This window comes from Grammomys surdaster, unplaced genomic scaffold (genome assembly GCF_004785775.1).
Source record: "Grammomys surdaster isolate TR1022 unplaced genomic scaffold, NIH_TR_1.0 273, whole genome shotgun sequence".
Lineage (NCBI taxonomy): Eukaryota > Metazoa > Chordata > Mammalia > Rodentia > Muridae > Grammomys > Grammomys surdaster.
The window spans coordinates 1,239,274-1,252,271 of record NW_021604714.1 but is presented as its reverse complement, the minus strand read 5'-3'; the positions used below and the strand labels follow the sequence as shown (position 1 = coordinate 1,252,271).

Below are 12,998 nucleotides of genomic sequence, written 5' to 3'. Positions count from 1 at the left end.
GTAGCATCAGCATCACGTTTGACATCATCATACCTGGTTTAAAAAAAAAAAAAAAAAAAAGGAGGGGGTAGATTTCAAAGCAGAGCGCTGGATCAGAGCAGCCAAGCCAGCCAAGCCGCAGCGCAGGGCTGCGCAAGTCAGCCCAGCTCTCAAGGAGTTGCAAGCCGGGGAAGCAGAACCCTGAGATGTCCCTGCTGTGTATCCAAGGGTGGACAGCAGAAAAGGGCTCCGGGGTCTTTCATAGAGCTAGAAAGAGGATGAAAACTCTCGGGTTACCAAGCCAGTCGGGCTCAGGTGTCTAAAGGGAATCTGGCCACAGTTTCTCCTCCCCTTGCCTCCCACCCACCCGCCGACTGGCTTGTGCCACGGCTCTGACAGCTGGCTCCCTGCGAGTTATGGCGCTCCGGTTAATGGGTGGCTTCCTTAAGACAAAGGCGGTCTAACAACTGGCTGCCTCTGAACTATTGCTTCCCAGGCCCGCAGCTCTTTTCAACGCATGGGCCCAAACACTGAATGGCTGGTAAAAACATGGGCAGATGTCCTCCTCCCCAAGCAGATGTTTAGGGACCGTCACCCTTTTGTTAGCTTTTCATAGGGCAACCCTAAAAGACACATGCGTGTCTAGCCATCTCATCTGCCGTGAGTCTGCAAATCTAAACGGCCCCATCCATTGGCTTGTGACTTGACTTCGTGTTGAGTTTGACGAGACAAGGCGGGAGGGGGCTGGTTCTGATGGAGGTTGTTTAGGTTTTTGTTAAAACTGTGACCCTAGTCATTGCCTATAGACCTGTGTTGGGAAGACCAGCTGGGAAGGCTGGCAGCTGGGCACAGACCCAGGATCAGAACAGAAATGGGATTTACATTACAAATAAACTGAAGACTATGACAGGGCAAAACATATTAAGCTTTTGGGCCCCAAGCCCTAGATTGTGTTTTTATAAAAGACTCGGCTGCTGTGATGTTAGAATAAAAAATAACTTAAAGGCAATGAAAGAACATGATCTTAATCAGTAGGAACAAACACAGGTTGTGAGGGTTACAGTCTTCCGGGGCCTGGCATGACTCTTGAGTGTTGTGTGTCTCAGTGGCCAGGACTGGGTGGGGACCCTTGGGAAAACACAAAACAATAGTTTCCCTTGGTTTTTCTTGGATTTCCTGTGGTGCTGCTGCAAGCTCCAGATACTGAAATCTGCATCACAGAATGGATGCAGAGCCTTCCCAGGTGGTACCAGGGAGCTTCACGGTAGAGCTCAGCTGGCCATAAGGACTGGAGGGGACTGAGTGGATCCCAATTTCCACATAGACTGGAATACTAATGCTATGCATTCATACCATACAATGGCTGTGAAATGTGAGCAGAATTATCCCAGGCATTAAAAAAAAAAAAACCAGTTTGTCCCTTGGGTTGGAGAGGTGATAATCCATTGTTCTGAAGAGTTTCCAAATCTTCATCTTTCCCACATCTTTTTCTTTTTAAGATTGTATGTATGTATGTATGTATGTATGTATGTATGTATGTATGTACACTGCCACTGTCTTCAGACACACACCAGAAGAGGGCATCGGATCCCATTACAGATGGTTGTGAGTCACCATGTGGTTGCCGGGAATTGAACTCAGGACCTCTGGAAATGCAGACAATGGTCTTAACCGCTGAGCCATCTATCCAGGCCTCCCCCATCTTCTTAATCCCAGTCCTTTTAGTTCAGACAGGGTCTCCTGTAGCCCAGGCTGGCTTCCAAGTTGATATGTAGCTTGAGGGTGACCTTTCAATTTATCCTCCTGTCTCCAGCTCTCAGGTGCCTCCTGGGACATCAAACCCAGGCCTTCATCCAGGTAGGTGAGCCCTCTACCGGTTAAGCCACATGCCCCTCACCCTAGTCAAAGCTATCCATATACCACCACTGCACTTAGCAGACAGCTTAGATGAACAAAGGACTCTAGTGGTCTGCTTCCCAGAGCTGCCTAATCAGAGTGTGGAAACTGATCCAATGCCGTTCAGGACTGCAGCTGCCTTCGGACCAATGAAGGTCAGAATGTTTTCCACCCAGTGGCAGCTCATCCAAGGGGACCTGCTTCCTGTAGCACCACAACTCAAGACATATGGCTAGAGCTAAGAAACTAGTTAGGCGGAAAAGTTCAAAATTGGTGAATCTAAGAATTATGCAAAATAACTCAGGACCTGGTTTATAAAGAAAAAGGTTTTTTTTTTTCTTCTAGAGTTTTATTGGCAGGTCAGCCTTTCCATACCACAGGCCCCGGACAGGAGATACTGCTGAACTTATTTGTTAAATAGCGTGGATGCGTGTGTCTCTTACATTTTTCTGTTGTATTTTATATTTATCAATACAATATGGAGAACCTTAATTTTCTAATGAAAATGCCCAATCTGTTTCCCATCATTCTCATTTCTAGATGTTGTAAGTTCAAAAAGATAATTGCACAAAGATACTCACTTCAAAATTGTTCGTACCAAGCATATCTAGAAACCAATCCACGCTCATTTGTGATGTTTGCTCTTGGTTGTCAACATTTGGAGTTAACTAAAAACCTAGTGGCTGGATACACCTGTAAGAGGTTTGTTTTTTTCTCTTAATTATTTGAAGTGGCAAGACCTACTTTGTAGCTGCATCTTTCTAGGTGGGAAGACACAACTTTAATCTGGGCCACACCTTATGGGCAGCCTATGTAAAGACATGGCTTTACATGTCTTCTCCTTGCTCTCACTGGCAAGTCCATTACTTCACTGGGATCCCAGCCGACTTCTTTGGGATTCTGGTGTGTACTGAAGACGGGCTGAGACATCTTGCCTTGAGGACAGACCTACTGGATTCTTGGATTTTTTCATTGGTAGACATGACAGCTATTGTTGGATATAGCTGTAAGCCTGTTAGCCATCCTAATAACTCCCATATATACTCTATGTAAATATTTATATATTATATATGTTCTGTTCCTTTAGAGAACTCGGACACTATTAATCAATCATCAGCTCGTTAAACTTAAAACAGTATCAACAGCTGGTCCCTGTGTTGTGTGAATCTGTAGTCCCAGGGTTTGGGAGGGCTGAAACAGGAAGGCCATTTCCACACAGGTGACGTAAGACCTGCCTGGGTAAGAGGGCAAGCCCCCGCCTCAGACAAACAAGTGTCTACAAAGAACTACTACACAGGCATGGAAAGTAACACGGCTCTCTGTCGATTGCGAGTCATGTGAGTGGACAGGGAGAGCTCATCTGGTTTATGCTCTGGTCTGGGGATGGAGGCCAATGGTAGAACTCTTGTGTATCATGTGATCCACAGCTGCAAACCCTTCCGAACTGACCCTTGTGTCCCTTAGTTCCGTGTCACTGTGACAAACACCTGGGAGAGCCTCTGAGAGGTTTACTGTGTCCTGTGCTTTTGGAGGGTCCCTGCTGCTTTGGCTGGGTGACAGCAGAGCTCACTGCAGTAAGAGGGGCAGAGGGGCCTACTACCTCAGAGCAGCTGGAAAGCAAAGAGGGCGGAGCCTGGGCATCCCACTGTCTTTTTAAAGGACACCTCCCCAAGTGCCCTTAGCTCCTTCCAGAAAGACCCACGTCCCAAGGTTCCATTCCCTCCTAATAGACGCCACTGGTTAGCGACTGAGCTTTTAAACACATGCCCTTGGAGCAGGATCATCCAAGCCACAGCGGTCTCATCTGCATGACCCCACAGGGAAGATAACACAGCACTATACAGTTTTTAACCTTCTGGTCTCAGGAGCCTTTTACACCAAAAGAATACACAGGACCCCCAAGAACTTCTGTGTGTGAGAAACAAACACACATTGGCATTTAGTATGCTTGAACATAAAGCTAAGAATTTAAAAATACACTTATTTAAACACAATCTTCCCATTTCACATTAACAAAACAATAAAGTATTATATGAGAAACATAAACCCCTCACAATTAGGGGAAAAAGGGGACATTGTTTTCCATTTTTACAGATCCCTTTAATGTCTGCTTCAAAGGAAGACAGGTAGCCTGTGAGCTTCTGCACCCGACAGCTGTCTGTGAGGGCCTCCATAACAAAGTGCCGCAGACCAAAGGCCTCTGTAGCCAGTTTATTTTCCAGGTTCCTGAGACTACAAGTTCAAGATCAAAGCATTCGGGTTCAGTCTCTGCAGAGGCCACTGTCCATGGTTTGTAGGTTAGCACCTTCCGAGGGGTATCACAGGCCCTTCCTCTGGGTGACTCCTAGTCCTGTCTCTTCAAGAGTGACTCCAGTTTCCTCTTAAGGACTCCAGGCCAGTGGGACTTGGGTCCACCCAAATGGCCTCACATGTCATTTAACTGTCTCTTTAAAGGCCCTGTCTCCAAAAACAGTAACATGGAGGGGCCAGGGTCTGGGCAGGACACAATTCCTAACAGCAAGCGGAAAAGAAAATCACTGGTATGAGTCCAGAAATACTAAGAACAAAAAATGGGCTAGTTAACTTCTAAAAACACACAATGACAGCCTCAACCCTCAACTTATCACAGCCTAGAAAACACAAAACATCCAAGTATCCACTACATTTAATTCCCAGAGAAATGACATCCTTGTATCAATGGCCTCGTCGAGGGTAAAACGGCCACAATACCTTAGTACTTTTAGCACTAAGTAAAAATTAATCTGGACATCACACACCTCTCCTAGAAGGTTTTTGGGGATCCTGGCAATCCAAAAACTAGACTTTAAGACCAAAGGCTTCGGGCAAAAATATTAACCTTTTAAACAAGATTTATGTATTTTTAAGTGTGTCTGTGTGCATGTGACATGTATTGATGTCTTTGTGTCTGTGTGGCATGTATGCATGTCTCTGTGTGTGTGTGTGGTGTGTGTGTGTGTGTGTGTGTGTGTGTGTGTGTGGCATGTATGCAGGTACTCACTGAAGCCAGAAAAAGACATCCTATCTCCTGGAGCTGGAGTTATAAGCAGCTGTGAGCTACCTGACATGTGTGTAGAAACCAACCTCAGGACCCCTGGAAGAGCAACAAGTACTCTTAACCACTGAATCATCCCTCTAGCTCTACCTCTCTTAATCCCGCTAATCCTCAAGTTGAAAAATAAGGATGATGGTAATGGTGGTGGTGGTGATGACAATGACAATGTCCAGTGCACTGCTGTGAAGGCTGAGTCAATGTGTCAATGTGCAAATATGTGACCAGTGGGAGTATTCTGTTAAGATTAGCTACTACTGCTTGTAAAAAGAAAATTATTTCTCAAATTTGACCAGGTGTGGTGGACATGCCTTTAATTCTAGCACTCAGGAGACAGAGGTGGAGGTGGAGGCAGAGGTGGAGGTGGAGGCAGGGCAGAGAAATCTCTGTGAGTTCAAGGCCAGTCTGGTCTACATACCAAGTTCCAAGGCAGTCAGCCAGGCTACATATAGACACTGTCCCAAAAAAGAAAAGCAAAACAAAAGATAAAAATTAAAAAAAAAAAAAGAATCCTAATTCTACTAGTATCTACCAATACACAAACTACTACAAAACACAAATCCTCATGTGCACTCCGTTAGTCAGCACCTTGCCTTTCCCACGTCACCTCTGGAAAACTGCCCTCTGAGCCTGAGAACCCGCCTAACAACACAGTGCATGGCTAACCATGTGGTATGTGCTCGAATCTGTACAGAACAGAAACTCTGAGATCTGATAACAGTTCTCTGTTAAGAACTGAGAATCTGACATATCACATGGCAGTTTCCAAAATGAAACTGTCAATAATTTCTACAGGCATAAGTCATTAATAACTGACACCCAAAAAAATTAACAGACAAGGCCACCCAACAGCAGGGAGAGAAGCTGGGGAGGCCGGTGGGGTCAAAGTAGAGCCATGTCCTGTGTAACACCCTGAGGTGAGCTACGAGATCTGCCTGTCAGCAGCAACAGACCCTGACACACTTACAAGTGAGTCCCTGGTAAAAGAACAGCTAAGTCAGCAAGTGCCACACCCCAACACACAGAGCACAACACAGCCACCTGGGAAGCTCATTTATTTGCAGATGGTCTGTGCCATCTCACAGAGAAGCAACTCTCCACAGCCCCACAATCACACCACAGGCTGAGGAGCAGACTCACAGAAGGGAGGGGTTGAGGGTGAGGAATGAAGAACAGAAGCCAAGGATGAGGGGGAGGATGAGAACCAGGAGGGAGGAGCATGGGCTGGAGTGCCCTCCTTTGCCAGTCAACTGGAGGCCGAAGGGCCTGCTGCCACCACGCTGCCAGGTTTTCAGGCTCCCGATGGTCTCAGTCGGTCACGGTTCCCCGCTGCTCTCCTGAGAAGGAACCAGAGAAGATGTGGGATGTGGCAGAACAGGACTCCAGCGCTGTTACCACTTGTTTGTTTTAATGTTTGTTTCTTTTTATCTTATGGGTTATGGGTGTTTGGCATGCGTTATACGTCTGGGCGCTATTTACATGCCTGGTCTGTAGAGGCCAGAATAGGATGTTGGATCCCTTAGGACTGGAGTTACAGATGGTTGTGAGCCTCCAGAGGGGTGCTTGGAATCGAACCCGGGTGCTCTGGAAGAACAGCCAGCGTTCTTATGCACCGACCCAGGTCTCTAGTCCCTTGTGGTTCTTTTGGTGTTTGGGGGGAGAGGACTTAGTCTCATATATCCCAGGCTGGCCTTGAACTCTCTATGTAGCCAAGGATGACCTTAAACTTCTGATCCTCCTGCCTCTTCCTCCTACATGCTGAGACCTCAGGCATTGGCCACCATATACGTTCTATGTGCTGCTGGGGATCTCACCACAGTTTCATATAAAATATTCAAGCACTCTACCAACTGAGATATATCCCAAGCTCCTGCCCCAAAATAGTTTTAGAGACTAAAGTTAGAAAAAAAAAACAGACAGTCCAAGCAGCATAAACATAGCCATGACTGCTAAGGACAGGGCTCTGGCCACGGAGGGAAATGACAGCAGGGCGTCGAAGGGACATCTGCACACCAGGTCGGGATCAGCTCTATTCACAGTAGTCAAGATGTGGGAACAACCCAAGGATCCGCGGTACACGGACAGGTAAGCAAAGTGTGGCATACATACAGTGGCCAGTATCCATCTTAAAGAGGAAGACAGGACTGTCAGATGACAGGGCATGGCAGATCTGAGGACACTGGGCTAGGACAAACACCAGACTCTGGCTGCATGAGGTACTCAGCTGTCACAGTCATGGACAGAGAGTGCCATGTTGCCAGTGGCTGTGGAAAGCCAAGGATGAGGAAAGCTCTGAAGGGCAAAGCTGCCAGTTTTAGAAAATAAAAAGCTTCTATGGAAACAGGCGGTAGTGATGGCAGCATGGAGCCACACTTGTATTTAAAAGCATCAAACCAAGCCAAGCGTGATGGGCTCAAGCTCTCCTGGTACCCATAAGTACTCTGGCAGAGACTGTGTACCCTGGATAACCATCAAAAGGAATGTGGAGTTGAAGGTTTGGAGGGACCACCCAAGACAACCAGCATCTGTCCTAAATTCACTTCCTATCACTAAGATGGAGACCATGACCAAAATCAACTTGGGCAGGAAAGGCTTGGCTTATTGGCTTGTTCCTTGTGGTTTGTTTCTCGTGGCTTGTTTCCTGCTTTCTTATACATCCTAGGACCACCTGCCCAGGGCTGACACCACATGCAGGGGGCTGGGCCTCTCCACATCAGTCTTTAATCAAGAAACCACCACAGGCTTGCCTCCAGGCCAACCTTATAGAGGCAGTTTTGGCACTGAGGCTCCCTCTTCTCAGATGCCTACAGCTTGTATCAAATTGACAGGAAGCTAACAGCACATCATCCAGATTCCCACAGCCATGCCCCCGTGACTGACGTGCAGCCTCCCTTCCTCACCACCTCAGGAAGACACTCCATTGCTAGTGCTTTCCATACCCACATCAGGAGAAGTCAACATGTCCGCAGGAGGCATAGTTTCCGAAGCTGTCCACCGTGAACCTCTGGGAGATGTGAATAGAATTGAGCTTCAGGGAACCAAAGTAGAAGTTCTCAAATGTCTGCAAAGGAAGAAATCAGAGAGAGCTAGAGATGAAAATGTTCACTGTCCCTTCTGCCTTCAAACACCACACCATAACAATCCCAGCCTCCCCTGGCCCAGGTTTCTCCTCTCAGTGTTTATTCTGAATAATGATCCTAGGGAGGAGGGATGGGGGTGGAGTGAGAAGGGACAGCCAGTTCTCCTTCTCATTAGTCCTAAAGTCTCCCCCAGGAAAACGCACTGGAGAGGAAGGCTGCAAAGTTCAAAGCCAAGACGTCTCTACCAGCAGACACGCCAAGAACATGCGGTGAAGAGCCTGGGCCGCGCACTCACAGGGGGTGACTACTGGCTTCTGACTTTCAGTTACTGACCAAGTGAGACCTGTTAGTATCAGGTTTTCTTAGGGCAACCTAAAAGCCCACAGGACACACTCCTCTACCCTGGCATTGACAGCGTAAGCAGGAGATGAAGCCCATCCCCTGTGCAGTACGGGACACTCAAGTGTACAACCCCGCCAGAGAACACTTGGATGCTTCTGGAAGCCCTTCAGATAGGCAAGAATGCAGGCCAGCATCCTCCAGGAACTGCTGCACACTGCACTCTTCCTTCTGAGTGCTTTCAAGAGCATCGGTGGGCGGGAAGGACCTGACCTCGAGGAGATACACTCAGAAGGCACAATCTGAAATGACATTGAAATTCATCCCAGGAACTGAGGAAGGACTGGGAGAGAGCAGTCTATGACCATGCCACCCTGAACACACCCAATCTCATCTCAGAAGCTAAGTCAGGCCTGGGAAGAACCAGGATGGGAGGAGTGGCTAGCCTTCAGCAGGGAAGCAAAAACTGTTCTTTTTATAGTCAGAAAGAACCCAAGAAATCCTTCCCCTTTCTTTTCCTTCTGGTCCTGGGCTTGAGCTCAGGGTTTCTGCATGTGCTCTGCCTCCAAGCTATGCCCCCAGCTCCAAGTAGCCTCAATACAAGTACGCAACAGCACCGAGAGGAATCTACGGGTGGAGTGATGCTCTGCACACTGGCAACCAGCTCCTCACTGTCAGATCAGCCCCCACACCCATCCACTCTGGGCTCTGCCATCTCTCTTCCTCCTGCAATTAGTGGCCTAGAAAAATGTTGGAGGTTCATTAAAAGCTAACTTTACAAAGTCCAGTAAATATTGATTCTTTAACATGACATCGATTTGACCCCAGAGGATCTACGTGGAGGCTGTGAGCTGTACTCTCTTGTCTTTTTGAAAGGAGACCAGCTCTCTCCTGCAGTGACTTACACAGTTACCTCTGCTTCCTGGCTCAGGCAGCCTGTGCAAACCATATCCACTCTTGTTAAAAAAAAAAAAAATGAGGCTGAAATAGTTATCTGCTAATCCCTTTGCTGAACATTAATTTGAAGTGAAAACCACATAAACAAGGCTGACAGATTTACAGCTTTGCAAACCAAAGCCCTCTAGGTACAGAAAATACCTAATAACCACGAGACAAAGGGGAGACAAAATGAAGCCATCGGAAGCTCTGATGTCCTACAAGTTACTCTGGAAGGACTGGTGGCCTTTGAGTCCTCTACCTTCTCCCTGTGTCCACAGTCCCAAGTAAAGGCTTCATCACAGCAAGGAGCTGGAAGTGACCTACCCGTGCCTGGGTTTTTCCTGCCAGGAGAATCCTTTCTACACTCAGCCAGATGAACGGAAACAGCGCCTGTGTGGTAATGAAGTTAGCTAGATGCGATTCCAATGAAGCACTCAGGAGGGAACATGGACACTCACAATCTCCAGGCCAGTGCAGACTGTGAGGACAATGTGTGTATGACATCACCCACCACACCGACCCGTGTGGGACAAAGAAACCATAGTGAGCAGGAACAGGGAGACAGACCAGCAAAGATGCCCTCTACGTTGTCACCTGTTACTGAGAATCAGGGCGTCTTCTGGTGTCTCTGACATCCCCCTGTTCTCTACATCTGGCATTTATTTCACTTTCCCAAGATCCTGCCTTCTCTGTTGCCATTTGATAGCATCCCGTCAAATGGACTTTGCACATAGACGTCTGTAGCTCAGGCTAGCCTTTTTTCTAGCCTTTCCTACCTCTGTGTTCCTATTCTCTCTGAATGCTTGGAAAGACTTTGGGACGGATGATCATGCAGTGATTTCTCACCTATTTTATTCCTTAGTCACTGTTCTATTTTTAGCGTGAGCCTTGCTGTTGGTGCTATCAATTATTTCTAGTGACTCATCAGAATATAAGCCCTGCGGAAGGAGGACCCGAGTCCCACTATATTCTGTATATTCTATAACAGTACCTGGTAGTCTACAGAGGACCAGTAAATATTTGCTGGGCAAAATAACAACAAACCTCCTGCTACCACCTCACCCTGTCTGCAAAGGCACGCAGGGGACAGAGTGACGTGTCTATGTGTAGGCTGAAATTAATTTATAAGTTATTGTCAAGAAATCCCTGAAGGGGACTTACCAAAACTTGTATCACCTCTAATTAAGCTGGGAGTGGGAAGATATCTCAGTTCTAACTGGCTGTCAAGAAAAAGTCCAGTCAGTAGTGGAAACTTACAGAGTCTGTTGGAACTCTCTGTTTCTTGTCTACTGGGAACTGGATTCTGCTCTTGGCTCAGCTGCTGATGTGGGGTGTCACTTAGCACTGACGATGGACATCTTGTGCAGGTACATGAGATGGCTCTAACTCCCAAGTCTTAGGGTCAGGAAGCAGATGAGAAGAAGGCAGTGTGGAGGCTGCGACTGGGGTCTGACCAAGAGTCCCTGCTTGCTTACCTCAGACCTGAGCATGCTTCCACATGCACGTGGACACCTCAGACCTGAGCACGCTTCCACGTGATGTACATGCATTCTCTACTTCAATGAAAACGCTTCCCTAGAACTGGGATGGAAGTGAAGACCTGTAACTCCAGCACTCAGGAGCTTCAGGCTGAAGGATTGAAAATTTGAGGCTAGCCTGGGCTAGGTGATATCCTGTTTCAACAAAAACAAAACCAAAAAGCCTCCACAGCAAGTGTTATGTGTGTGGTGAGAGGATGGGTACTGTTGTCTCTGAGTCTAAACCATGTTGTGAACGACAGACCCCAGCTTGTGGCACCGTCTAGGAGGCTGCGGCCGAGCCTGTAGTTCTGTCCACTCTCTGCTTTCTGGTCTTGATGTGAAGCAGCTCAACCTCACTTCCAACATCTATGAATGCCATCAAGCCTGCACCACATGTGTCTCTGAGACAGCAGCCAACAAAACCGTTTCCAACGTTTGGGTGATCTGGTCAGATATTCTGGGCTGGGCACTGAGGGATGAGTACAAGCAAGGCCACCCAGAGGAGACCAGAACTGAGCTGGACCTCGGGGCATGTGCGGGACAGGGTGCGGGGCTCAGAGGCAGAGGTGAGTGTGGTGAGCAGGGTCCGGCAGTTTGGATGTTTGGAGGGGTCCTGAAAGTTACAGCAAGAAAGACTTAAGGAGAGACAAATAGATTACGGAGCACCCCCCCCCCCAGGTCAGGTTCACGAGCTAGACCTCATGCTAGCCAGAGGGAGCCTCTGAAGGTCTTCGTGCAGGCTGGTGAGAGTCTACTTGAGATTAGCTGGATGCAGGAGGCCAGCTCAGCTGAGACAGAAGCCTTGGAAAGGCTAGAGCAATGGGAAGCAGAGGAAGGACAGACAGAGGGAACACTCTGGGTGTGGAGGAGACACGGAAACCACTGCACGCAGGCCCAGGAGGTGTCAGAGCATTTTTGAGAAGACCCGCTCTTGTCTGGTCTCCTCAGGCACCTGCACATGGCCACACACAGACATATTCCACCCAGCCGTGTGTCACTGTGGTTGTCTCTCCAGCTGTCACGTGTCAGGCCAGTCTGTATGTTGTAAGCATGGATTAGACATGATCTCTGGAGCGCTGTTAGACACGTAGAAGCATGTTACCATAAAGAATGTTACAAACGTCCTCTTTTTAAAACGGAATTGTTAGTCTTCACATATCAGGGAATGAACCCTCCGTTATGGATTAGAAGTATGTCCTTGAAATCTGTTTGTAAAGAGCTGTTGATTGTTTCTTTTGACTTTATGATAGTGTTCACTTGTCCATTTAAATTGTTATGAACTCATTCATGACAAGATTTTATGCTAAAAGATGAAGCTGAACCATAAATGGCATTAACAGTGAAGGCAGCACCAGCACCGACTGCAGAAGCCAACTCCTGAGCAGGCATCGCAGGCATGGCAGACACGACAGGCACCGCAGGCACTGCCCATTGCATCCTCTCCCCTCGAGAAGCAGAAGCTACGCTCACCCTCACCTACTGCTCAGCATGAGCTTGACCAAGGGCTCACAGCAGCTGATGGTTCTGGACAGGCCAACTCACAAATAGCACTTTGTACTTAAGGGAGCAGAATGATTGCTTTTCCTCCCATGGCCCTTCTCCCAAGAAGTGGGTCCTAAGATACTCCCTGGGGAGACTCACTTCCCGAATCGGAGACAAAGAACGTTCTTTGTGACAATATGAGAATACAACACATCTTGTGACTGTCCACGCTCAGAAGACCATGACTACAGGGAGCAGAGGAAGCCCTGAGTGACAGAAGTCCTGAGTGAATGTGTTGACAGAGGCATGGCCATGCCAAGGACTCCATACATAGCTTCAGCTAAGGAGGAGACCTTCCTAGGGGACCAACCGTGAGCTCTGACAGTGTGCAAACAACGTCCACTATGGCTCTCTCCCCAACCCTCACATCCCTGAAGCAGCCTGAAGACTGTCCCTGATGGACACTTTCCTACCAAGAGTAGCTGAACCTGTCCCCCTGATCCAGCTCTATACAATAAACCAGTCCTCCTTGTTTATCTGTACCCAATAACCCTCCACTATGTTCAGGTGCATGCAATAACCCTCTGCCACGTTCAGGTGCATGCAATAACCCTCTGCCACGTTCAGCTGCATGCAATAACCTTCTGCCATGTTCAGCTGCATGCAATAACCCTCTGCCATGTTCAGCTGCAT

General features: G+C 47.9%; 1 protein-coding gene across 7 annotated transcripts in view; it reads right to left on the bottom strand.

The window, feature by feature from the left end:
• Positions 1 to 5,983: 5,983 nt before the first annotated feature.
• Ascc1 (activating signal cointegrator 1 complex subunit 1) overlaps positions 5,984 to 12,998 on the bottom strand; it is a 98,411-nt gene continuing 91,396 nt past the window's right edge. For 4 of the 7 annotated variants that reach the window (XM_028776774.1, XM_028776776.1, XM_028776775.1 and 1 more), the window contains exon 10: positions 9,451 to 9,693. In XM_028776774.1, coding sequence (XP_028632607.1) covers positions 9,559 to 9,693 — 135 coding nt within the window. In that variant the 3' untranslated portion in view covers positions 9,451 to 9,558. Of the gene's footprint in view, positions 6,283 to 7,884; positions 8,007 to 9,450; positions 9,694 to 12,998 lie in introns of those variants that run through there. The other 3 variants (XM_028776777.1, XM_028776778.1, XM_028776773.1) reach the window with 1 other exon arrangement.